This window comes from Aquarana catesbeiana, linkage group LG01 (assembly GCF_042186555.1).
Source record: "Aquarana catesbeiana isolate 2022-GZ linkage group LG01, ASM4218655v1, whole genome shotgun sequence".
NCBI lineage: Eukaryota > Metazoa > Chordata > Amphibia > Anura > Ranidae > Aquarana > Aquarana catesbeiana.
The window spans coordinates 449730082-449757871 of NC_133324.1; the positions used below are offsets into that span (position 1 = coordinate 449730082).

The 27790-nt window shown below is 41.5% G+C and overlaps 1 protein-coding gene across 2 annotated transcripts in view; it reads right to left on the minus strand.

Annotated features, from left to right (window-relative positions):
* The window catches only part of CNTLN (centlein), a 584642-nt gene that overhangs the window by 553614 nt on the left and 3238 nt on the right, over positions 1-27790 (minus strand). For both annotated transcript variants that reach the window (XM_073636639.1, XM_073636630.1), the window contains exon 2: positions 11416-11561. In XM_073636639.1, coding sequence (XP_073492740.1) covers positions 11416-11502 — 87 coding nt within the window. In that variant the 5' untranslated portion in view covers positions 11503-11561. The remainder of the gene's footprint in view (positions 1-11415; positions 11562-27790) is intronic.

Here is a 27790-nt window from a genome sequence, read left to right on the forward strand (position 1 = left end):
TTTTTTTTTTTTTTGCATACTAGCCTCATATCGAAAAAGAAGAGGTTACTAAAGTTGTGAAAATTCTCATACAACACAATACAACTTCAAAAGTGATGTAATGTGTTGTATTGTAATGTAGTCTTTCGTTTCCGAGCATGCGTGGTCTTGGTCACTCAGTTTTTCCAGACAAGTACTGTACTGATTAAACAACAATAATTCGATCTGGTATCGTACAAGAAACGTTTTCGGGTTTGTCCCTTCACGACAGTTCATGTGAAATTGTCTGGCTATCAAAAGCTGTGTACAAAACGAACAAATTATAATCTGATCGCTCGAAAGTAGTTATTTTTCGTCTGATGTTCTCGTTGTGTGTACTAGGTATTATGCTATTGGCAATGAAATATAAAGCCGTTTGTGGCCTACTTTAGCAAAGTTATTTTTTACCCACATATTGGATAACCCTGCTACAAAATGAAATGTCCATATAGATTTCATTTATTTATATTACACACATAGGGGCTATTTATAATTTTTTTTCACCCAAGATTCCCAGATTTTTCTAATGTGATTCATTGGGAAAAAATGGGGAGTCGTGCTTGTAAGCTATGCAAAGTTTGTCTGAAAACATTTACATATAGACTAGAGTGTTGTTTTCTTCCTCCAGAAACTGACAGACAGACATCTTTTAGTGGGCATTCAGTTTTAAAAAAATATTGCTAATATCTGCAGTTTAAATTTTAAGTGACATTTCAAATGCTTGTTTTTCCGTATTTTTGGTATAGGATTTATTATAGATACAGTATTTGAAAATGAACCACTTGAGGGAGCTTTGCACTTGACTCAACTCTTAAGCCTTAGTTACACTTGCGGCTGGGGGGGTTAAGATGCATTTTTTTCTGCCCCCATTTAAACTGCAAAGGAACCAGGGATAAGTGGTACATATGTTGCAGCCGCTTTGCATTGCATTGCATTGCATGGCAAAATGTATCCCCGCTGTTGAGTTGGCTGGGCAATGCTACCTACCGACCGACTGTCCGTTTTCATCCGATCCCACCTGATCTGTCACACAGATGGAAAATAGGGTCACCAACTGTCTGGATTTCATGGATATGATCTGATCGGATATCAGCTGATGTCAGCAAACATGTCATCACTGACATCCGCCGCTCTATAGAACTGCATGGAGTGTCCGATCAGGTCCACCTGAAAGACTGACAGGCGGACCTGATCGGAAAGCCCGTGTGAAAGGGGCCTAAAATTAAATGCCTTTTGCCTGGTAAGATAGTTAAGGGCGTTTGTAAAGTATAATTTTTTTAAATTAAAACAACAAAACATGTTATACTTGCCACGGCACAGAACAGTCCCAGACCTCTTCTGGGGTCCCCTGCTAGCGCTGTCCGCTCCTCCTCTTCTGTGTCTGCCCCCACAGAAAACTGCTTGCTGTTGGGGCGAACGTGCAGGATAGCTCCCAAGAGGGGCTGTGTGCATCCCAGCTCGGCCCCACCCCCTGCTTACTCCTCACAGGATTTCATTTGCAACAGCAGGAGCCAATGGCTGTGCTGCTGCCTCTGTTCTGTGAAGACAGGAACAAGCAAGCATCATTGCAGACAGGCACAGTGCTGGATGGAGATAGGACTTGGACAAGTATATAGGGTGGTGGGAGGGCGATACAACTACAGTACTGGGACATTTTCTGCCTTAATACAGGGAATGCATTAAAGTTTTTTTTCTTTTTTTTTACATAACAAACATGTCATACTTACCTGTTCTGTGCAAAGCTTTTGCACAGAGCGGCCCTGATCCCCTGCCTTCGTCTTTGGCAGGTGTGCCCACGGAAAGCTGCTTTCCATGGGGGCACCTGTGGGGGCAGAGCGGACATGTAAGATAAAGGAGGGGTGCTGGGGGGATCCTGCAGCACAGAAGTTTTTTTACTTTAATGCATAGAATGCATTAAGGTAAAAAAGCTTAAAGCGAAGGTCCGCCGAAAAAAAATAAATATTAAAAGCCAGCAGCTACAAATACTGCAGCTGCTGACTTTTAATATACGGACACTTACCTGTCCAGGGAGCCCGCGATGTCGGCAGCCGAAGCCGATCTGTCCATCAGCTCTCGGCTGCCGCCGCCATCCTCGGTAAGGGAATAAGGAAGTAAAGCCGTGTGGCTTCACTTCCTGGATCCCTACTGCACATGCGCGTGTAGTGCTGCATGTCCTCACTGGTCCCTGCTGTGTTCTGGGACCTGTGTGTCTCCCAGAATACAGTGGGGGAGGACAGAGTAGGTGCCAAAAGTGGCCTAGGTAACCGCGAATGCCGCGGTGATCTATGCCAGGAAGTGGGGGCAAATATCTGTATTAGACAGGTATCTGCTCCCTCCCCCCCCCTGAAATGTGCCAAATATGACACCGGAGGGGGGGAGGAATCCAAAAAGTGGAAGTTCCATTTATGGGTGGAACTCCACTTTAAAGTGTTTGTTACCTTAAAAATAAAAAAGGTTCCTGTTCCCATTATACTGCAGCAGTTTGGCTCCCCTGCATGAACCGACGTAGCTGTACGTCGGTTCGCCTTTTGACCACTAGGGGGCGCGCGCACACACACCCACGGCACGACGCTGGAGCCGATGCGCATTCCCAGCAGTCGCGATGACTGACGCACACCTGCAATCGCTCCACACAGAGACAGAACGGAGATCTCCGTGCTGTCAGGGGTAAGTATGAACAACAATCGCTCTCCTCACCCAGGCAGTCCCCCCCCCCCCCCCCCAGTTAGAATCACTCCCTAGGTAACACAGTTAACCCCTTGATCGCCCCTAGTGTCACAACCCCTTCCCTGCCAGTGAACCAGTGCATATTTATAGCACCGATCGCTGTACAAGTGCCAATGGTCCCTAAAATGTGGCAAAAGTGTCCGATATGTCCGCCATAATGTTGCAGTCCCGATAAAAAAATAAACAATAATAATAATATAAATCTTTCCCCTATTTTGTAGACATTATAAATTTTGCGCAAACCAATCTATATAGGCTTACTGCAAATTTTTTTACCAAAAATATGTAAAATACATATCGGCCTAAACTGAGAAAAAAAAATGTGCTTTTTTAAAAAAAAAATTGGGATATTTATTAGAGCAAAAAGTATAAAATAGTTTTTTTCAAAATTGGCGGTCTTTTTTTGTTTATAGCGCAAAAAATAAAAACCGCAGAGATGATCAACTACCACCAAAAGAAAGCTCTATTTGTGGGAAAAAAAAGCCGTCAATTTTGTTTGGGTACAACGTCGCATGAACGCGCAATTGTAAGTTAAAGCGATGCAGTGCCGTCTCACAAAAAATGGCCCAGTCATTGAGCAGCCAAGTCTTCCGGGGCTGAAGTGGTTAAAGCATGTTATACAGCACAGTGCTTGTGCTGCATAATTTGGCCCTCTGTATTACCTGAAATACCTGGCTGATCCTGCCTGGTTCTGCCCCCCCGTAAACTGACCACGGTTTATCATGGCTGCTGAGTCCCGACACCATGGTCAGTTTATGTGCCTCTATCATCCGCAGCTCTCCTCCATTCTCTCCCCCCTCCCCTCCCTGCCTGTCAGCAAGTAACAGCACCCGCCCCTCCCCTCCCCTCCTGTTGCTGAAATAACATATACATTTTAATACAATCCTCCGTGTCTCCTAATGCTGTGTGCCCCTGTGTGTGTGATTTATAAATAAAAACGCTGTCTATACCAGGTTTCAGAGCGCCTTTCAGCGCTCACCTGATCGGTCGCATCTCTCTCCTCCCAACTGACATGAGCTAGGATTTCTCGGGCCCTCCCGCTGCAGCTGTCAGATGGAGAGAGGAGAGAAGCAGCTGGTCACGTGAGTGCCGAGTAGCGCTCTGAAAAAAAGTATAGGACGACAGAGGATTGTATGAAGAGGACAGAGTGGATTAACAACCACTTTAAGGCTTTAGAATCACTTTAACCACCTTAATACTGGGCACTTTCACCCCCTTTGTGCCCAGCCCATTTTTCAGCGCTGTTACACTTTGAATGACAATTGCGTGGTCATGCAACACTATATCCAAATGAATTTTGTGATTGGACACAGCAGATCACATTGTTAACGAGCCACGTCAGGGCTCTTTACAGAGATTGAGGTCACGTCGTGTCCTAGCAACACAGCGTGGCCGCAATGGCAGCGCGCCTCCATGGGCGCGGCCGTTCAGGTGCGCTGTCATATGACCTCCACCCAGAATGAGAACCGCACTGTCCTTCCATCATTTGATGGTGGGCGGGCAGCAAGTTGTTAATGTGGTTGTTTTCTTTTTATACCCTACGTACCACAATCTTGAGGTGCATATGCATACTGGAGTATACTTGGTTTAATATCCAGCTACCAAAAGGAAATCTAAAGCCTTCCATTTAGTTCTGAGGGGAATATGTTGGTGCTACTCCATTAGAAGATCGTTGGTTTATTCTATGAAGACTGCCTTTTTTCTACACACGTGTATAACCCATACATTGATGGTAAGGGTCAGTTTGTTTGGGTGTTGGTGACGGTGTTTTCATCTCTCTTCTGTGTCTCCTTTCAATATGGATCTCGCTGATTAGAGTATTATTTCTTCCTGACGGAGAGGACTTTTGTTTGACCACATTTATTTTGGTTCTTATTGGGACATTTTTACATTAATATTTTTTAGTGCTGCACCATTCCTATTGATATCTCTTCAATTGTATCCAGCAATTTTTTGTGTCGGCAGCTTCTACTATATGTTTTATTAAGTGCAACAGATTCTGTTTTTATTTAATGTGGTTGTACTGTAAACCTCAAACATGAACAATGAGCAAAGCATATCCCTCTATAGTGTGCGCTTGTCTCAATCCAGAACACTAAGTGTCATTTCTGTCTGCTGCTTCATTCTTTTGCTATCAGCTTCTGACAAGTTTTCCTGACACCAAGAGAAAAAAGGGGGACGGGAGGGAACGCCAGCTAATTGGCAGCCTTAGCTGTTCCTGTGTGCTGTGTGGAGGTTGTGTGCGTGTCCATTCCCTCCAATGAGCTGTCAGAGTTCTCCTCACTGAGCTCTGCAGAGCATAACTTCAGGTCTCCATCCCCTCCTTTCCATCCGAACTATCAGACAAGCTTTATAAATTCTGCACATTGAACAGATGAAGAGAAGAGAATACTGCAGATAAAACAGGTACAACTTATGTAGGAGGCTTTGAGGCCAGTCACTTCACTGGGTATATAGAAGGGTTTACAGCCACTTTAGTACAAAATGTCCTCGCTTTAGTACCACTTTAACATGTTTGTATTTCAACTTTGTATTTACCTGTTCAACTGTAACTTCGCTTTAACAACTTCAGAAAGAAAATATAAAAAGGAATAGTATTTTTTTAACAGAGCCTAGCAGGAAGCAGGGCCTATATTTTATTTTATTTATTTTTTCTATTTAAATGTGCACATTTGTGTCTCTCATGCACATATAAAATTTGCAGACTGCAAATGGAAGCATTTTTAATACATAAAGGTTACATTCACACCGGCCTTAATCGCCAACGTGAATGTAGCCTAAGGCACACACATCGATAAAATTTACATTAAAATCATTTCACAGATTTATGCAAAATTAAATAAAAAAGGAACATACATTACTTTTCAAAACAAAAATGAGGGCCTATCGCAGTCCCAAGAACAGGTATACTATGCACACTTCATTTACCTATACCAACTAATCAGATTATAGCTTAGTGCACTCAGATTAATTAAAGATGGTCAGCATACTACTTACCCAAAAATCATTTTTGTTTGACAAACCTGAAAGTATTTTATTCCTGTAAAAATGTTTTCATAGACCTCCCCCTTTATATAATGTACTGTATCTGTAGACCTACATGCTACAATTTTAGAAGAAAAGATTTTTGTATACCTACTACATGAAGACAACTGCATACTTACCATGTAAGAGAAGAAATAGAAAACAGAGATGCTAATAAAGTTTTTTCTTTTTACATTTGCAATTTACCAATATGCTGTACACTATGGCAAATGATTTCACCAGTCTTTTCCTTGAATGAATTTATTTGCAAAAGAATATGCTTTATCGTGGTGCAGAAATAAACACGCTTTGTAGATAAAACTCACTCCATTACACAAACTAGAGCAATGCGAATATGTCACTCACTAACAGCGGATCCAGCAGTTCATCTACCAGCCGCATCATCATATTGAATTATAATAAATGAGAGAACATTTCCCTTTCATCATTTCCATTTAAAGAATTTCCCTTTGTGTTGTCCCCATTAATAATGGATGCAGCTACAGAAGGAGTTTCTGTGGAATGGAAACTGACAAAAGAGGGACGCTTAGACATGCAGCCGTACCACTGAGACTGGATTGTTATTCAGGCACTGGCAGTTTAAAGAAAGTTTGGAAGATTGAGATCACAGACGTCTTCTTGCACATTCTGATTATGGAAGAATGAGAAACGTTCTTTGTAATGACTTACAGCAGCTACCTGTTTACTCAATAGTTCGCACTAAGAAAGCAGGGATACGTAAAATAAAAATAGGACCTTGCCAACAGAATAGCCATTATTCCTTTGAGCTGGGAACTACCAAGGTTTAAAAAGGGACTACTGTAGGCACTACAAAAGTACATTTAACAGTCCATAATGTCTACAAAAACATAATTATTGCTTCTTTTCTATAAATAGCACATACCGATTAACCTTTTCACAACTAGAAAAAAAAAAAAAAAGGTTTTACAAAGTATACTGTAATATGTAGAATTTGAGTAGACAGATTTTATGTAGATCTTGGGTTATCTTCAATGATGCTTTCTTTTAATAAAATTTATAAGTGGCAGTGCAATACCAATTAAAAAAAATATATATACAAAATATTAGGGGTATTGGCTTATAGAGAAGTGAAGCTTTTTTCTAAATATAAACTCAAGTGGCTTTTTTCACAGTGGATAAGTGGTTAGCCCTTCCCCCTAGCAACACTAGGGTTGATGGTTTGAATCCCAACCATGGCACTACCTGCAGAATTTGCATGTTCATCTGTGTCTGTGTGGGCTGGTACTCTGGTTTCCATCCAACATGCTAAAGACATGTTGGCAGGTTAATTGGCCCTCGTCTGAATTGATCCTAATTTATATACAACATGTATGCATATGAGGTAGGGACCTTAGATGGTAGGCTCCTTGAGGATAAAGACTGATGTAAAATGTACATGTAAATGCTGTGTAAATTGACAGCACTATATTAGTACCTGTAAAATATAAACTATTTTTCTTTAACTTTCCACTTTGTATACCTAAACCATAGATCAGTGTGGGTTATCTGCATCAGCAGTGGTAGGCTTTCGCTGTCAAGTCAGCGGGCAACCAAAACAGTACCAAATCACAAAACAAAGTGACATCTGTAAACAGGAGGGTTCAAACAGATATGGGAATAAAATAAACAAAGTTGATATTCACAGAGCAGGATACTCAAGTGCTTCCAAAGATCCATAGAATCTTTTGCCTAGCCACCAACACTGCACCCAGCAGATTTTTTACTTTCCATCCTGTAATGTTCAAAGCCTCCCATCTTTGTCAGCAGATGGCAAGGTGTCTCTTAAAATTTATCTAAATCCATTTTGTTTATTCTCATTTTGGACAGAGTTAGATCCTCTGTCAAGTTTTATTGCTGTCTGTGCCTCTGACAGAGAAATTTAACCCTCTCTATTTGAGTTGGTGAACATTGTCACCAGGATTGAAAGCAATTGAAAATCTAAAAACTTTTAGTTTTGAAGAACAGAGGGAAAACCCTCAAAAGTGGAGATTTGTTCCAATGGCAACTGTCAAAAGGAAGATTTTTCTTACTATTAAGATCTCTTTTCACTTGCTGTCTTAAGGCAGGAATCAAATGAAAACCTCCTCACTAGAGACACAAGGAGGTTAAAAAAAAAAAAAAAAAAAAAAAAAAACCTTGGCATTGGGTTTAACCATTCTTTACTCAGGCCCTTTCTTTAATTTCACAAGCACCCAGAAACTGGAGTTTCAATAAGCCCACACCCACTTAATCAGCAAAACCCAATCAAGGGCTGGTCAAGCTCCTCCGCAGCTCCGTACTGTTTCATCAACTGGATGTATCCAAAAGCAGTTGTAGAAGACAGGAGTGGAGGCGTGGGGAAAGACATCCTTTAACCACTAGAGATCCGCGCTACAGCTGAATGATGGCTACAGCGCAGGCTTGCTTTGCCGGGATTATGTCCATTGACGTCGCCCCGTGCACGAGCGGCGCGCTCTATGATCAGCGAGTCTATGAGACTCACCTGATCACAGATCGGAGTAAGGGGTCGATCCCGAACCCTTACCACATGATCAGCTGTCAGCCAATGACAGCTGATCATGTGACATCAACAGAGCAAGTAATCGGCTATTTTTTCTCCTCGCGCTGACAGCGTGAGGAGGGAAAAAAAAAAGACGATCGCCGGCGGCCATGAAAGGGACATCAGTCCCGATCACGGCGAGCGCCACCAGATCCTCAGTGCCCACCTGTGCCCTCTGCCAGTGCCACCTAGCAATAGGCAGCAGTGCCAATCAGCGCCACCCATCAGTGCCTACAGTGCTACCCATCAGTGCCCACAGTGCCACCTACCAGCGCCCATCAGTGGTACCTATCAGCGCCCATCAGTGCCACCCATCAGTGGCCAGTGCCGCCTTATCTGTGCCCATCAGTGCCGCCTTATCTGTGTGCCTATCAGCGCCGCCTTAACTGTGCCTATCAGTACCGCCTTAAATGTGCCTATCCGTGCCCATCAGTACCGCCTCAGCAGCGCATATCAATGAAGGAGAAAAATTACCTGTTTGCAAAATTTTATAACAAACTATGAAACATGATTTTTTTTTTTTTTTCAAAATTTTCCTTCTTTTTTTGTTTGTTTAGCAAAAAATAAAAATCCCAGCTGTGATTAAATACCACCAAAAGAAAGCTCTATTTGTGGGGAAAAAAAATGATAAAAATTTCATTTGGGTACAGTGTTGTATGACCACGCAATTGTCATTCAAAGTACGTCAGCGTTGAAAGCTGAAAATTGGTCTGGGCAGGAGGGGGGGGGGGTTTAAGTGCCCTGTATTGAAGTGGTTAAAGTATTGCAGAAAAAGTCAAGCTTTACAAACAAGAGAACCCCATTTTTTTATTTTATTTTTAGAGATCCCAGGGCATTTATCAGAGCAAAGCACAATTCAAATTCGCAAGTTTATAATGTAAGCAGATTTGGTGCAAAGTGTAAAAAGTGTATGTAAACCTAAAATATAACTAGCTTTTATTCCATTCCTCAGTAGCAGTAAACCTACATATAGTGCAGTATTTTTATTGCCTGTAACTGGTAATATAGAATACATACTGGTAATCCTACCATTGTCCTCTACAGTGCCCACTTCCTGTGCTCTCCCCAGAATGCTAAACATTGTAGCATTGTTAGTTTGCATCTTTTTCTCTCTTTATTGGGAAAAGCAGGATGCTGTGCCAACATGCCTGCAGTTCTGTTGTCAGCCTGACATCCTGTTCAGCCCTACCTGGGATTATTGACAGTGGCTCCTGTTGGGAGATACACTTTCAATAGTTCTTGTATCGTCGTACAGTATCTTGTGTAGAGAGCAATCCTCTACTGTGCTTGTCTGACCTCATCTGTCACAATAGGTGGGTTAGAGCAGAGCATTACCTGCATAAGATCATTTCTCTGCAGTTTGCCGATGCTCTACCTTTTGACAGCATGACTCCTGAAAGGAACCACTGTTTGTCATTCAAGACAGGGCAGAATGAACTAAGCAGTATTGGCATTACAGTAAGGCTTTAGCAAACCATGTCTCCTCAAGTACCTTGTCCCTCTGTGCATAAGAACTCCTCTCTGCAGCAGTGGCTCCTGCAGTAAGAAATTATTTTCAATACTTTACATCAAAGATCCATCCATGCACAGCAGCAGTTGTGAAGTGAAGGGAAAAGAGCACACAAGTGTGTTTGAGGAGGCATTGTTTGTTTTAGCCTATCTGTGATTCCAATATTGCTTTGTTGTTTCAACAACAAAAAGATTTGAAAAAAAAAAAAAAACAGTAATTTAGCACTTTTATTGGAATTAATGTGCGTTTATATATCCTTACTAATACAATTAATTTCATATACATACATATACTTTAGCCACACAATAGCAAAATAGAGTGGTATGAACAAATGCAACAATCAATATAGTGCAGCCTAACCTCAAAATAATTAATCAATAAATCTAATAAAATATATTAAAGTCCAAAAATGTTAAAATATAATAAAATCCAAAAATACTCAATCACCACCGTGATCATAAAAACGCGTCATATCTTCCTTCAAAATAAAATGTGTTCTTCGTGTCTCCGCCACCAGTGAAACAATGGCCGCTCACCTCAGAGATATGACTCCTGCATTACCAGTCAGGTCATGAAAGCGCTTACCCTCTTCAAGGGTTAAATGTCCTGGCATTCACTCCCTGTTCTCTCTCATTGTAAGCACACATGCATACATATAAAAAGCAGAAAACAAAACCTAGTGTTCTCCGTTTAAAATACTGTTTAATCCAGCTATGAGTTAAAACACACTTACAAACTGAAGCACTATAACCAGTGCTAGTATGGTGCGTATTAGACATAGAGCCGGCATCTTGCCAAGATGGCTGCGGGATGACGTCACACCCTCGGCTCCACCCCCCCCCTTATATGCGTTATGTCCAAGGTGGGGAATTCTTCAGTAGGAGACTCCTAGTATATTTTATTCTATTCATAATTAAATTATTTTGAGGTTGCGCTGCACTATATTGATTTTTGAAATTGTCAAAAGCGTGGTGAAATCACTTTTTAGTTGTTTAGCTGGCAATCTATCTTTCTGCATATTGGTTGTTTTTTGATATTTTTATTTGATATGTTATTTGGTTGTGCTGATTTATTCTTGATACACGGTATGGACAAATGACCTAGAAATTGGCAGGAGTTGTCTGTGTAGTGCTGTTTTCATGCAATTGAAAAGCAAACCATACAATTGGAAACCATGTAAATGTGAACAGGGCAAAAGTTTATGTAAACTGTTATGATGAAATTCCTATTCACTCCCTTTTGCTCTTTTACATATACCATTGAAACCTTGTTGTTACTTTTGCTCAATAAGTGTGGAAAAAATACCAGTTATTGTGTCAAAAATTCAGAGCTATCCTATGCATACTTCCCCCCCGTTATCACAAGGAGCCTAATCAGCCCTTCTTGTCCTTGTCCTGGGACTACAGTAGAATTTTCCCTTATATATGAAAAATACCACAGGCAGTTGGGGTTAGTAGTTTACAAAACGACAATATGTAGTTTTGTTAAAGTACAGCATTTTTTTATTTTGCCCTGCATTTTTCTTTTTTGCTGCTGCTGCTAATTAGTTAAAGTTTTACATAATTTTATGTCATACCTGACATTGGGATAGTTCTTCAGTTAAACTGTTGATTTTTTCCTCCAGTTGTAGTACATGATCCTGGATGTTCTGCTTTGCTGTCATTTTTCCAGTCTTTTATTGATAATACAAGTTATGGAGATAAAGGTTTATCAAAAAATGAACTGTAAAAAAAAAAAAAAATATAGAGATAAATAATATAATAATAATAAATCTTTTGTTTCAAACTAGATTTTTAATGGCCAATTAGGAAGCCCAGACATACTCTATGTGTTTAACGGATTGACTTAAGAATTATGGAGAGGTACAATGTGGACTTCTAAAGTTATAAATGAAAAAGTGGCAAAATGCTGCGCTGAACCCAAAAAATATATATATAAAAACACCAAAAGCAGCTGACACACAGACAAACCAAGTCCACTGAAAATTAAAATACATAAAGTGCAGCGCTAGAAACATCCAACGTGTATTACGTATACGTGTGAGAAATGTGTAATATAATCAATATGTAAATGGTGTGCTAAAAAACACATGTAGGAAATATGGATAAAACAAACATACAAAATGTGAAAAAACCAGCAATGAAAACCAGCAATAAATAATCAAAGTGTCTGTAGTGAAATGTGCAAAACAGCAAAAAGTGGAAGTCCATATATTGAAAAGTAAAAGGGTATCTTCTCCAAGAGGGGAGCACCGGTAGACACTGGAAGGCATGTGGATACTCAAATGGAAAGGAGACAGCAGATGCCAAGGCAAATAGATGTTGAATGGAAATAAATAGATACCCTTACCAGATTTGTAGTACGCAAATATCGTATAGCAAAGCGTCAAATAGGCATGGGGATAAACTCCCGTGATGTCAAGCCGGACGGTGTCCTGTGGGCCATGAGCACCGGTGGAAGGTGGTAGTTGCAGACTGAAATTGGACAACTGCCGCACACGTTCTCCGATTATAGAGCGGAATGATCCGGAGGGGCGATTCAATATGGAACCATAGAGAAAGGAAAAAGGAAGCTCCACATGGTGTAGGTCAAAAATGGGATTTATTGAATAAACGCCATATACAATTTAAACTAACAGCCGCCCCTGTTGAAGACTGTTTAGTCAAAACACGTAGGGCTTGAATTTTCAGCTTCCCACATTGCCATTTTTTTATCCTATTTGTGATCACTTTTAATCGTGTATGGTGTTTATTCAATAAATCCCATTTTTGACCTACACCATGTGGAGCTTCCTTTTTCCATGGTTCCATATTGAGTCGCCCCTCCGGATCATTCCGCTCTATAATCGGAGAACGTGTGCGGCAGGTTTCCAACTTCAGTCTGCAACTACCACCTTCCACCGGTGCTCGTGGCCCACAGGACACCGTCCGGCTTGCCCATTTGACGCATTGCTATACGGTATTTGCGTACTACAAATCTGGTAAGGGTATCCATTTATTTCCATTCAACATCTGTTTGCCTTGGCATCTGCTGTCTCCTTTCCATTTGAGTATCCACACGCCTTCCAGTGTCTACCGGTGCTCCCCTCTTGGAGAAGATACCCTTTTACTTTTCAATATATGGACTTCCACATTTCACTACAGACACTTTGATTATTTATTGCTGGTTTTCATTGCTGTTTTTTTTCACATTTGATGTTGTTTTATCCATATTTCCTACACGTGTTTTTTAGCACACCATTTACATATTGATTATATTACACATTTCGCAAAGTAATAAGTGGAACGTGTAGGCTTCATTATTCATAGAACTAAATTATTAGGTTAGAAAAAAAAACATGTGTAAGAAATTATCTAATCAATATATAAATAAGCATATCTAAAAGGTCACTATAAAAATTGGGAAAATTAATATTTTAGTTAGAATTGTAGGATAGGACAGGACAGATTAAGATCAAATGCATGCATATGGATGCATATGATCCCCCCCCCTTTCATCAACCCTACACCCCCCCCCCCCCCCCCCCACCATCCTCTCGCACCTCCCCTCTCACACCAACCACCCTCCATCCTCTCGCACTAATATTATTCCATCTCTAACCATAATTTCCAAATTTTTCCAAATTTCTTATTGTTACCTCTCTTTTTATAAATATATTTCTCCTTTACAATCACAACGTCAACCTCTTTCAACCATTCTACAGTTGTCAGGGGGTCTTTTGCCTGCCACTTCCTTGCAATTAATTTTTTAACTTGAAAACAGGCACCTATTTATTGCGGTCTGCGTGTCTCTTGATATACAACATTCCTCCATCAAACCCATAAGGCAGGTTCTGGCCTCCATGCCCAACGATGTCCCAAACACAGAATTTATTTTATCAATTATACCTTCCCAGTACCTGTGTAGCCTGGGACATCGCCAAAGCATGTGTACCAGATCACCCCTCCTATCCTCACACCTTTGGCAATCAGCATCAGGCCTTCTCCCAAACATATGTAACTTCAGAGGCGTGTAATATGACCCATGTACCAAGTATAGATGGGATACAATCTGTGAAGGAGAAAGAGAGATCCTGGGCCCCAGTGCCAGAACATATCTCCATTGCTCCTCCGTTAATTGCCCCACATCTCCCTCCCATTTAATCCTATTCTTGGATTCTACCGAACCCTCCTGACCCACCGTACTAATGCATCCGTACATGTCAGAAATTAGCCCTTTTGTTGTCCTAGCATTCACCAGTTTCCTAAGAGAGGGCATTTCACTCCACACTGGATCCTTCCCACCAAATTGCACTGCCAAGGTGTGCCTAATTTGCAAAAACCTATAAAATTGCCGGTTAGGAACCATGTATTCTGCCACAATCTCCTGAAATTACTTTAGTCTACCAGCCTTATATAAGTGTGCCAGGCAGTGGATGCCCCTCCGATCCCATTACTCTAGTCTCCCCATTACTTTAAGTTCCTTTAGATTTTTATTATCCCATAATGGGGTAAACTCTGAGAATCCGACATAACCTAACCCGGTCTTGACGGACTCCCAACTCTTAACCATTAACTGGGCAGTGGGACAACTGGAATCAAAGGAGTCTGTCTCAACCGCCTCTACTAACGTGTCATGCTTAGTATCATTTAGCAATAGGTTACTTCCTACCCCTCTTTCTTCTAGCCTATTACTTCCTCCCATGTACTGCATTTGTGCCACAAGAAAGTACAACCTTGGGTCAGGTAATGCCAAACCTTCCACCTCTCTCGGCCGCCGCAACGCCTGCAAATGAATCCTTGCCACTCCATTTTTCCAAATTAGTTCTCTAAACACACTATTCATTTTTTTAAACCAGTGTTTTGGGATCCACACAGGAGAGTTGTGTATAACATAGAAAATTTGTGGCATCCATACCATCTTAACTAAGTTGCATCGTCCGGCGACCGAGAGAAGGAGGCGGGCCCACACCCGGCTTTTCCGTTTTAATTTTGTCATAAGTGGGACGTTTCCTGTTATGTACTGCCCCAGATCTCTAGTTACGTTAATTCCCAGGTACCTCATTTGACTTACTACTCTAATTTGAGATGCTAGTTGCGGAAGGGGTTCTCTAAGGGGATCTATCAGCATAAGTGCCGATTTTTCCCAATTAATTGCCAACCCAGAAAAATGTCCAAATTCCTTAACTATCCCCATGGCTGCCATTAGGGAAGCCTGCGTATCCCCCAGAAATAGTAAGATGTCATCTGCGTACATAGCGACTTTCTCCTCCCCTCTACTTTTGAAACCCTGTACCCCTTGAGAGGCTCGCAAAGCCATGGCCAGTGGCTCTATTGCTAGGGCAAAGAGCAGGGGCGACAACGGACACCCCTGCCTCGTTCCCCTCCCCAACTGAAACCAGTCAGAGCACTCGCCATTGATCCTGACCTTGGCCCTTGGGCTATCATACAATATTTTTAACCATTGGACAAAATTAGGACCAAATTGGAATTCAGCCAGTACCTTTCATATATAATGCCACTCAAGGCAGTCGAAGGCCTTGGCCGCGTCTAATGAAAGGACGGCTCTGTTCCCTCCATTCTCAATTGGAAGTTGCATATTTAGGTACACTCGCCTTACGTTCACACTTGTAGATCTATCCTGTCACGGAACGTCCCACACTCCGCTTGAGTGCTTCCGTCATATACCACTTCCTTCCAGTCTGTATACAGATATCAGATACTCCAAATGCTTCCAAGCACAAAACAAGGCTACACTTGCTTAGATGCTAACATAAACTAACTTTATTTAGAATCAAAATTACAAGACTTTATGCCGTTGGAACCTCCTCTAACAATACAACTGTAACCTAATTAACATGAGCTAGTTTACAAAATCATTTACCCAGACTAGATGACTACGTCTCCTAGCTCATTGACTATTCAACACACATTACCATAAACATCAACACAGGTTTAATTAGAACAAACAACAATGAGTTGAATACCTTAGAACCTGTGGTAAGCCAGACTAAACTCCTTTACATTAAACACATTATAGCTGACATCAGACAGGTGAGTGGAGTTGATGACATTAGCATCTTCTCATAGTATGAGTCCCAACAGTATGAATCAGTCTTATCAGCAGGGGGCTGCTGGAGGAATCCCCCCTCCCTCTTCAGGGACACACATCCCAAATGACCACAGCAAGGAGTCCCCAACAGAATCAAACAACATACAATATATACACGACTGAGTCCGATTAGTACAGTTCAGACTGGATTTCTAAGTCACCTCACAAAGAGTATTGTTCCATTGAAAATCCAGGGCCCATAATCAAAAGGCAAGAGGCTTGCATTCAGTCCTCTCCAACAGCCTCTGTCCCGGCTAGGTCTGTCACATATCCGGTATAAAACCGGTTTGATCTGGATGTATCATTTTGGAAATTATTCTATTAAGCCTTATAGCCAGAGCTTTTGCCAAGATCTTCACGTCTGAGCACAGGAGCGATATGGGTCTATATGAGGACACATCAAGCGGATTTTTCCCTTCTTTTAATAGTACAATTATTGTGGCTTCTGTCATAGATATAGGTAGTTTCCCCTCTTTCGCAGCCCCATTTAATACTTCCGCAAGTTTAGGGAGCAATACTTCCCCATACCTCTTAAGTATTTCTATGAGCAAGCCATCTGGACCCGGAGCTTTCTGGTTTGCCATATCTACTATTACCGTTTGCATCTCTTCCAGCGTCAATGGGGCTTCCAGTTCTTCCCTGTCCTCTTTTGATAGGGGGGTTTATATCCAATTTTTCAAAGAAGTCCCACATTTCCCCTTCTACGTTTATTTGTGGGGCACTATACAGGTTTTCATAATAATTTTTAAATACCTTTACTATTTCCGGGGTAGTATTTTTAATTTCCCCTTCCTTATCCCAAGTTGCTGGTATAGTAGTTGAGGGGCTGTTTGCCTTAGCTATCAAGGCCAGGATTCTACCAACTTGCTCTCCTTCCCCCAAAAAATTCTGTTTCTGGAACATTCCCTTCTTTTCCCCTTTCTCCAAACTTAATTTCCTGTATTCTTCTTGACATTCTACCCATTTCCCATAACTGGCTAGGTTTGGGTCCTCCACATACCGGGCTTCAGCTTCTCTCACCCTCTCTCTTGCTTTGATTTCCTTAACCTGTGATTGTTTCTTAACATAAGAGATTTTCTGTATCAATATCCCCCGAAGGAAGGCCTTTAGGGAATCCCATATTATACCCAGTGGGGCTGAACCTGAATTTAGATTTATAAATTCTACCAAACTGGCTGCGACTGTCCCAGCATCTTCAATTATTTCGAGCCAAAAGGGATTTACTTTCCAGTCACCTCTAGTATATCTTATCCCAGTTTTAATTGAAACCACTACAGGTGAGTGATCCGAAATCCCTCTTGGCTCATACTCTACCCCCTCCAGAAAATTCAAAGCTTCCTCGTTGCATAACACAAGGTCAATTCTGGACAACGTGGCATGTGTCCTAGAGTGACACGAATATTGTCTTTCTCCTGGATGCCACCTCCTCCAGACGTCTATCAGCCCTAACTCCTCACAATATTGAAGGAGCGGGCCCTTCAAAACTCCGCTATTCATGGTCCTTGGTGGGAACCTATCTATGTTATTATTTATTGTCATATTAAAGTCACCTACCACTATTACAGGTACCCCAGGTTTTATTAAATCGCCCATAATTTCTGTGCTAAATGGAGGAGGAATATAAACATTAGCAATTACACATACTCTACCCTCTATCACGCAGAAAAGAAAAATGTACCGCCCATTCTCATCTACTTTACTCTGTCTGCAGGAGAAAACCAATCCCGAGTTTATCAATATGCTCACTCCTCTTGAATAAGAGGTATGGGTGGAATGGTACTGCACCTGGTAGCCCCTATGCCTTAAAGCACTAGTCGTACCTCTCTCAAGATGTGTCTCCTGCATAGAGTATTCTAAATCCACCCTTACCAGCCATGGAAAAAATTGCCTGTTTTTTAGACATGTTCCTTACCCCCATTACATTCCACAAACATATATTAACATATTTTATTAAATCGGGGGATTTACCTCTGCCATCCTTAGTACCTATCATGCTCCTATCTATATTTCTTTACTATTCTCAGGATATTCCATATTCTTAACCTTAATACTTTTGTGACTAATGGCCAATAATATTTTAACCTTAACTCCTATATACCCCCTTAGTGCTTTTCCCCCCAGTACAAACTCAAAACCTTTTATGTCATGCCACACCACAACACTGTCTCCTACACACCCCCTCCCCCCCCCCTCCATCCTCCATCCTCCCTCTCCACCACCCCCCATCTTAGGTCCCTTTTCCCCTTTACCCAACCTTGGGCCCATACTAAGGGCTTCTATAGTGACCATCTCAACCCCTGACTAACCCCATTATATCAATACATGTCAATATAAGTGTTTACTACCTCCCCCACTTCTATATATACACACATACACACAACTATAACCAAATGGAAGTCCCAGAGTGAGGGAAAAAAAGAAAAAAAAAAAAAAAAAGAAAAAGGTCCACAGGAACATTATACTGGATAGGCACCATCAAAAGCTAATTTCCTCATGTTCCTTCACCCCGCTTTAGCCTTCCTTCATTCTTTTTCAACCATGATGTCACTTCTGCAGGTACAATAAAAAACTTCACTTCTCCAAAATGCTGTTATGCGCAGGCGTGCAGGATAAAGTAACGCATAACTGACTTTGAATTGCTGCTGCTTGCGCTTACATTTTATAAACTTTGATCTTTGTCTTTGTAACTCGGGGGGAAAAATCTGGGTACAAAGAAATCCTTACATCATTGTACTGTATGTTTTTCATATTTCTTACTTTCTGGAGGATGGTAACTTTGTCCTTAAAATACAGGAACTTAATAATAAGGGGCCTTGGCTGACTCCCTGAAAAAGGTGCCCTGAGGGCCACTCTGTGTGCTCGCTCAATTGCAAAGAACCTTGATAGAGAGTCCGTACCAAACATATCTCTGAACCAGCCTTCCGTAAACTCTATAGGGTTATTACCTTCACTTCTTTCGGGTAAACCAAGCACCCTTACATTCTTCCTGCATAGCCTGTTCTCTATTTCGACCATTTTATACATACATTTATCCAGTTGGTCCCTCATAAGTTTCACTTCTTGCCTCATTGGAAGCACATCGTCTTCTACCTGGCTGATTCTCCCCTCAAGGACGGCAATCCGACCACATACCTCCTGCACCTCTTGTCTCAAAGAAAAGAAAACATTTCTGATACCTTTGAACTGATCAGATAGTTCAAACAGTAACGCCTTGCAGTTGTTGATTGCTAAAAGGATATCTTTCAGGGATGGTTCCGCCTTTGCTCCTGATTTTAGCACACCCACACCTTCCCTTGAATCTTTACTCAGTCCAAGTTCCCCCTCCAGGGCTGTTTGTGGGGCCAGTTCTGGCGCTATTACAATGGCACCTACTGCTGCTGGGCCTTGACTTTTTCTCCCCCCAGGATGGCTGGCTTGTGAACCCTGATATTGCACACCGCCTACCTGACCCCCTTTTTTGGGCGTATGTTTGGGTGTGTGTGCAAAGTGCTCCAATTTTGCAGCCGCTTGACTTGCCTTGTCCTTGGGTCCGCGCTGTAAGTGAACGTCAGCTCCATCCTGTGCAGCCCCCTCCTCCACACCTCTCTTCCTGGTCATCCTGGAACAGACCTCCCCGTAAGCCTTCGAGACGCCGCCAGCAGCCACAAACAGCCGCACAATCTCGGGTATGCGCCTCCACCCTTCTCACTGGGAGGTGCGCTGGATCCTAATCTGGGAAAGCCTCGGGAGGGCGTCCTGGAGAGCGTGCAAGCCGAGTGCCAGAAGCCATGGGGGGCACGCGGTACGTATGCCCGCTCGGCTGATAGACTTTCCGGCGTCACCTTCCCCGCTCTGCTGGGCTGGAACGAGCATGGGAGTAGCAGCGTGGTTCGGGCTCGTAGCATCCACCCCGCTCACTCCCGTAGGTCAGACTTAGTGGCGCTGTCTGTCATGCACCCCGAGCAGTCACCTCTAGGATCTACCATGCTTATATATTGAACACAAGCGCGCTGTATTTGTATATCCTTGTATATACAATTTTGTGTCCTCGTAGGATAGTGTACTTTGTAATTATTATTATTATTATTATTCAGGATTTATATAGCGCCAACAGTTTACGCAGCGCTTTACAATATAAAAGGGAGACAATACAGTTATAATATAATACAATACAATACAATACAATAGGATTAAGAGGGCCCTGCTCAGAAGAGCTTACAATCTAATAGGGTGGGGCAGGTGGTACAAAAGGTTGTAACTGTGGGGAATGAGCTGGTGGAAGTGGTAGGAGATTAGTTGGAGACGTGATAGGCTTTCCTGAAGAGATGAGTTTTCAGGGATTGCCTGAAGGTAGCAAGAGTAGGGGAAAGCCGGATAGATGGAGGTAGCGAGTTCCAGAGGATGGGAGAGGCTCTGGAGAAATCCTGGAGACGAGCATGGGAGGAGGAGATGAGAGAGCTTGAAAGCAGGAGGTTAGCACATGTTTGTCATTTTATGTTACACCAATCTAAACAATTTTTTTTTTTTTTTTTTTTTTTTTAAAGGTCACTCTTTTAGCTTTATTTTCCATAAATTAGGAGTCCAGCAAAATGGTGGAACTTCCGTATAACATATGTGTCAAGTGGACACACAAATGTAGATGCTTCTTCATCTTCACAAAAATCTCTTAAAGTGCTTGTTTAATATGTGGAGACATGCGTTTTTCTGCATTGGATAAACACAGGTCATAGTTACAGCACATGAAAAACAATTGTTTTCTATATGCCCCATTCAGACCACAACACTGGTGTGATATGTGGTGCACTGCAGTACAGAAAATGTAGCATGTCTGCATATTTCCACAGAACACTAGATGTCGCCACATGTCACCACACAGCAGCGCAACACTCCTCACTGCAGTGCAGTGACATGAATAATTGCCATTATGTGACAATTCAAAAAAGTTAAAAGAAAAAAAAAAAAGAAAGTATGCATTGCAATTCACCTCTCCCTGCACTAGCCTGCATGATAAAACTGTGCAAGCTAGTGTAAACCTAGCCTAAATTAAATGAGCGGTCACAATAATGCAGACTTCTGCATTAACAAGGCTGCAAACTGCATGCCTTGTTCCTGTGCATGCCAAAGTCTGGTACTGCAATGAATAAATATGGGAGCTCTATAGTTAGATATGAATGCAGGACATAAGAAAGATACATGTAATGAAGGTAAAATATGGGTGCAAGATAATTTTGTGCCAACAAACTTTAATGGTTAAAAGTACCTACATCCTAATGATCATATCAAAAAGCTAATTTGGAGGCTGTGTGGACTTTAATGGTACTGCCATAGACAGCAAGATACAATAAAATAATTTTTTTAGCAAAAATTATATCAATTTAATAAACAACGCTTGATGTTGTGTCATTCCAAAAGCATTAAAAATGCACTCTCTTAATTGGACAAATACATAGATAACATAGTCTATCACATAGAAATGATCCATTTCCGCTCAACATGTTTCACGGTTCTAACCCCTTCTTCTGGAGTATTTCTTTGGAGCAAAATAGCTATAGAGACATGAAAACACTCATGATACAATTCTTATAACAGCACATCATACATATTAAAGCGTGTTGGACATAAAGATCTAGTTGGTAGAATTGAGAGCAAGCCTGTATGCACTCCTGAAGAAGCGGCTAGAACTGCGAAACAGGTTGAGAATAAATGGATACATTCTATTCAAGTAGTACTAGTAGTAATTGGTATTACTATGCATTTGTTTGAATAAGAGCATTTTTACTGCTTTTAGAATGACACATTGGGGGTTATTTACTAAAGGAAAATCCACTTTGCACTGAAAGTGCACTTGGAAGTAAAGTCGCTGTAGATCCGAGGGGAACATGCAAGGAAAATAAAAAACAGCATTTTAGCTTGCACATGATTGGATGATAAAATCAGCAGAGCTTCCATTCATTTCAGATCTACCCCTCAGATTTAGAGCGACTGCACTTCCACTTTGCACTGAAAGTGAACTTGGATTTGCCTTTCGTAAATAACCCCCATTGTGTGTTATTAACCACTTCAGCCCCGGAAGATTTGGCTGCTGAATGACCAGGCCATTTTTTGCGATTCGGCACTGCGCCGCTTTAACTGACAATTGCGCGGTCATGCAACGTTGTACACAAACAAAATTGAGGTCCTTTTTTTCCCACAAATAGAGCTTTCTTTTGGTGGTATTTGATCACGTCTGCAGTTTTTATTTTTTGCGCTATACGAAAAAAAAAAAAAAAAAAAAAAAAAAGAAGGAGCGAAAATTTTGAAAAAAAACACAATATTTTTTGCTATAATAAATATCCCCCAAAAATATATAAAAAAAACGAAATTTTTTCCTCAGCTTAGGCCGATATGTATTCTTCTACTATAATATATATTATTATTTTTTTTTTTTTTTTTACCAAAATCGCAATAAGCGTATATTGATTGATTTGTGCAAAAGTTATAGCGTCTACAAGATAGGGGATAGTTTTATGGCATTTTTTTATTTTTTATTTTTTTCAGTAATGGTGGCGATCTGCGATGTTTATCGTGACTGCGACATTATGGCGAACACATCGGATACTTTTGACACTTTTTTGGGACCATTGTCAAATATACAGCGACCAGTGCTATAAAAATGCACTGATTACTGTGTAAATTACACTGACAGTGAAGGGGTTAAGCACTAGGGGTGATGAAGGGGTTAAGTGTGTCCTAGGGAGTGATTCTAACTGTGGGGGGGAGGGGCTACCTAGGATATGACAGTGATCACTGCTCCCGATCACAGGGAGCACTAGATCTCTGTCATTACACAAGGCAGAACGGGAAAATGCCTTAGTTACAAAGGCATCTCCCCGATCTACCTCTCCAAACCACAATTGTGGGCCGCCGGAGAACATAGAGTTCCCAGGACCCGCAGGCACGCTCCCGTGGCGGGTGCTCCTGAAAGCGGCAAATTCAAAGGGACGTACCTGTATGCCCATTTGCCTGCCTGTGCCATTCTGCCAACGTACATCTGTGTGCGGCGGTCGGCAAGTGGTTAAATTGATGTAATTAAAAATCATATTGTGTTGTCTATGGCAGTACCATTAAAGTCCACACAGTCACCAATTTAGCTTTTTGATATGAAATATGGGTGCAGCTTAAAACCATGTGAACACGGTCATAATGAAACGTTTACAGCGGTTTCTAAATGGTAAAATATATGTATAAGGAGTCCCGTTTGCAGTCTGCGAGACGCCATGTGGGGGACATAGCAAACATGTGGAAGAAGGTGCTCTGGTCAGATGAGAACAAAATGGAACTTTTTGGCCTAAAAGCAAAACGCTATGTGTTGCGGAGAACTAACACACCATCCCCACCGTGAAGCATGGTGGTGGCAGCATCATGTGGGGATGCTTTTCTTCAGCAGGGACAGGGAAGCTGGTCAGATTTGATAGGAAATGGATGGAGCCAAATACAGGGCAATCTTAGAATAAAACCTGTTAGAGTCTGCAAAACACTTAAAGCGGAGTTCCACTCAAAAATGGAACTTCCGCTTTAAGTGTTGCTGACCCCCTGACATGCCTCATTTAGCCTGTCATTTTTTTTATGTGGGGGGGGGGGGCGCGGGTACCCTGTTTTTACAGGAACCCAGCCCCCCACTTCCTCCCCTGGTGCCGCGGCACCGGAAAGAAGATCACCTCTCCACCTAACTCCCTACAATCTTCAGGTACACATCACAGTAGGGCTGAAACAACTAATCGATTAATCGACAACTAATCGATTATGAAATTAATCAATTACTATTTTCATAATCGATTAATCGGCCAGTAACATAATAGGGTTAAAAAAAATAAAATGAGCCCTTTATAGTACAAAAAGAGCAAATAATCGTTACTGTAAATATTACTTTCACAGTTCTACAGTAAAAGAATGAACCCCTTACAGTAGTGATTATCTGCTTTTTTGTACTAAAAAAGGGCTCATCTTAGTTTTTTTAACCCTATTATGTTACTAAACATCATAGACCTGGTTCACATCTATGTGTGTTTTGGTGCTTTTTGCAAAAACACACTACAGTTCATTTAACATGGTTTCCTATGGGACAGGTTTACATCTGTGCTTTTTTTCAGCCTCTGCGTATTTGGAAAAGATCAGGGACTTTTTTTTTTTTTTTAACGCGAAGCAGTGCTTACTTCAATAGAGAAGCTGCAGAAAAGCATGTAAAACGTTTTTGCAGCAATTTGAGTTTTTTAATCTGCCCAACAACAAGTTGGCCAAAAACCAGTATGTCTCTTCTAATAGTATATACAGTATATCTCCTCTAATAGTATATACAGTATATCTCTTCTGTCTGTTATTCTCAGAGTGCATTCGATATTTTGCTCCCTAACCATATAGTTGGTTGTTTATAATTACCACTGCATAGAGATATTTAAGAATACATTGCTTTTTTTTTAACTTTACATATTAACTAAATTATACACCACACTTTTTTTTAAGGTTATTAACCGATTAATAGATTAATCGAGACAATAATCGACCAACTAATTGATTATGAAAATAATCATTAGTTGCAGCCCTACATCACAGGTCCCAGAAGATTGCCTGGCCATTCACAGCGTGCAGCGCGGCTCGCGCATGCGGGCTCCCACAGTTAGAATGCCGGCACCGTGGAGGAGAGGGGGAGAGGATTTGGGCCTTGTGCGCCCGCATCACTGGACCGTGGGAAAGGTAAGTGTCCGAATATTAAAAGTCAGCAGCTACAATTTTTGTAGCTGCTGACTTTTAAATGGGTGGAACTCCGCTTTAAGACTGAGGCGGAGGTTCACCTTTCAGCAGGACAACGACCCTAAACATACAGCCAGAGCTACAATGGAATAGTTCAGATCAAAGCATATGTGTTAGAATGGCCCAGTCAAAGTTCAGACCTAAATCCAATTCAGAATCTGTGGCAAGACTTGGAAAATTGCTGTCCACAGAGGCTCTCCATCCAATCTGACAGAGCTTGAGCTATTTTTCAAAGTAGAAAGGGCAAAAATGTCACTCTTAGATGTGCAAAGCTGGTAGAGACATACCCAAAAAGACTTGCAGCTGTAATAACAGAGTGCAGGGGGGTTTGGGGGTCCCTAACATACCAAGATATTTTTAAGCAGACCTAATCTCCCAACTTTCAATGCTGCATGCCACTTTGGATACTCCACTCTGGGTGCTCCTGGAACTCCCAAACTGCAACCCAGTTCCAATTACAGCCTTATTGTGCCTCCGTTATAATGCTCATTCTTCCTCCCTGAACCCCCTGATGTTACATTGTTTAAAATTATGAGATTCAATCAGATACCTGGGGAAACTTTCCTACTCCTACTGCCAATCCTCTATACTACACCCCTGCCCCCCCCCAGAAAAGAATAGGCAAAATCATTAGCATAGTGGACGACCTATTGGGTTAAGAGTTCTTCTATTTCCTGTAACTCTGGCACTGGTTAGTGACTCTTCAAAAATGTTCAGACTTTTCGTTTACTAAAACCGTGTTTGAGCATATATGCCTCCACTCTCCTGGCTCAGCCAAGAGTGTCTTGACTCTATATGCTGCTCTGAATGCCTAAGGCCCTTTCTACTCCATCCCCTATGTGGGACACTGGGAAAGGGACCTTGCAAGTTCTATAGACTTGGAGGACTGGAGCAAAGCCTGGTCCCACATAGCAGTGAGGGGATGTACTTCACATATGGTGGTCATGCCCCAAACTGACGGCATTTAGGTCTAGAATCTTAGACCTGCTGCATACCCTATTTCACCTGATCATTTCTAAGGGTGCCAAGATAGCCTTCCTCCTATGCTCAATCCAAGGCCAACAGAAAGTGGCCATGTAGGTTTTTCTGGCCGCCAAACAAACAGCCAAGTCCCGGAGGAAACACTACTTAGTGAAAAATGATCATCCTTATGGATGGGGGGGGCTTCCAGATTACGATAAGCCCCCCACTCGCAGACCCCCACAATCACACTCCAGGGTTGTGGGGAAGAGGCCCTTGTCTCCATCAACATGGAGGAGTGGGTGCTTGAGGGCATGTGGCCTGGTATTATTCGGGGGGGGGGGGGGGGGAATAGGCTGCATGCTTAGGGTCTGGTATGGATTTTGGGTGGGGACCCCATGTGGGGTTTTTTTTTCAAATACATTTTACATTGCTAACTTTGCCTCTGAGCACAAGTTTCATGTCACAAGTCGGATCAGTTAAGGTAAAAAAAAATATATATATATATATATGGGTTTTTAACTGTTATAATAACGGATATGGTCTTTTTCTTTTATTTGTCTTCCTTTTCATACATAAAAGAACTTTGGGAAAGATTTTACACATAATCTTATAAATTATGCTTTTTTGTTTCTCCTCTTTTTTAAAATTATTATGCATATTAAAGTAATCAACTAGCCAGCAAGTTTTTTAGCCTGTCTTATGTCTTTATTATTTTATTTTTAACGTGATATCTGAATGATGGGGATCCGCGTTACCCAAAATGTTAAAAGTACATTGGATATAAATTAAATAGGTTTTTAAATTCTACATTTTCTATAATCTTCCTACATTTATTGTGATTACATTCTTATTTTGACTACAAGATGGCAAAAGTGCCGCCTTAGCTTTGCACTAGTTAAATTTTCCTTTTTGGGCCAATATCCTTCAATGGCTCATGGCCCATTATATCACCTGAATAGAGTACACCCTTGTCCCTTTTTCTGACCAAACAGGGTGGATCATTTGGATTGTGTATATATGAAGGGCTCTGGCATGTGTGCGTGCCCATGAGGACATCACTACTGACGAAACGCGTAGGTAAGAGCCAAGCACACACACTATAGCACATGCGCAACCGTTCAGCCATCTTTACTATTGGAAACGGACCTGTTTGTGGTTTTCAAATGTGATACACGCTGTTCATTGCTGTTTAACATGCAAGTGCAATATTAAATGGACCAAAGTAGTGCAGGAACCTTTTCACAAGTCAGACCAGTTAAGACAGGTCTCAGAGAAACACTGATTTTTACATGTCATGCAACTTGTGCTCTCAAAGTCGGAGCGATTGTCGCACCAGTGTGAACCAGGCCTAAAACATCTTGCGTCAGTGTTTTCGCTACTCCTGCCTTGTACCGTTTGTCGCGCTGTTGCCTGACTCTGTTGCCATTTACTCTCTGTTGCCATCTTGCTCCTGCCCTGTGTCTTATACCCTGCTCCCTCGTTCCCTTTTCCCAGTTTTGTTTCCATTTTCCCCATCCGCTCCTCCAGTTTTCCTTTGCCTTGCATGTTTCACGTTTGTATTTATTTAGCTAGTTGTTTAGGTTGCTGCATTTTGTCATTCAGTTTTGATTTCCATGCATTCTCATGTTTATTGCTTGCTGGTGTGTAGATATCTTGCATCCACTGTAAATAAATCTCACTCTTAAAGATATATACATATGGTCTTGTCCCAGTTTTTTTTGTGTAGCTACATATATCTGGTCATCTCCTGTGCTTACTCCTGGACAATATCACTTTATCTGTAGGTTCTATTTGAATCAAGATCCAGCATTTGCCTGTTCAAATAATTTGAATGTACATTTACACAGATATTTTTATGTAGGGCATACACTATATCTATTTCTATATCCATGGCTGAAAGTTACATGGGACTTCTACGTACCCCACTACAAAAATTATCCTTCACTCTTGATCTTCCCTTACGAACAGGACACTAGCCAAAATAAAGAATTTCAGTACAGAAGATGAACAAGGAAAGAAGAAAGAAAACATGCACTTTTTTCTGCAAAAATGTGTATTCATTATTTTTTTCCCCTAAATGTGAACTTACCTTTTAACCACTTCCATAGCGGGCACTTTTACCCCCTTCCTGC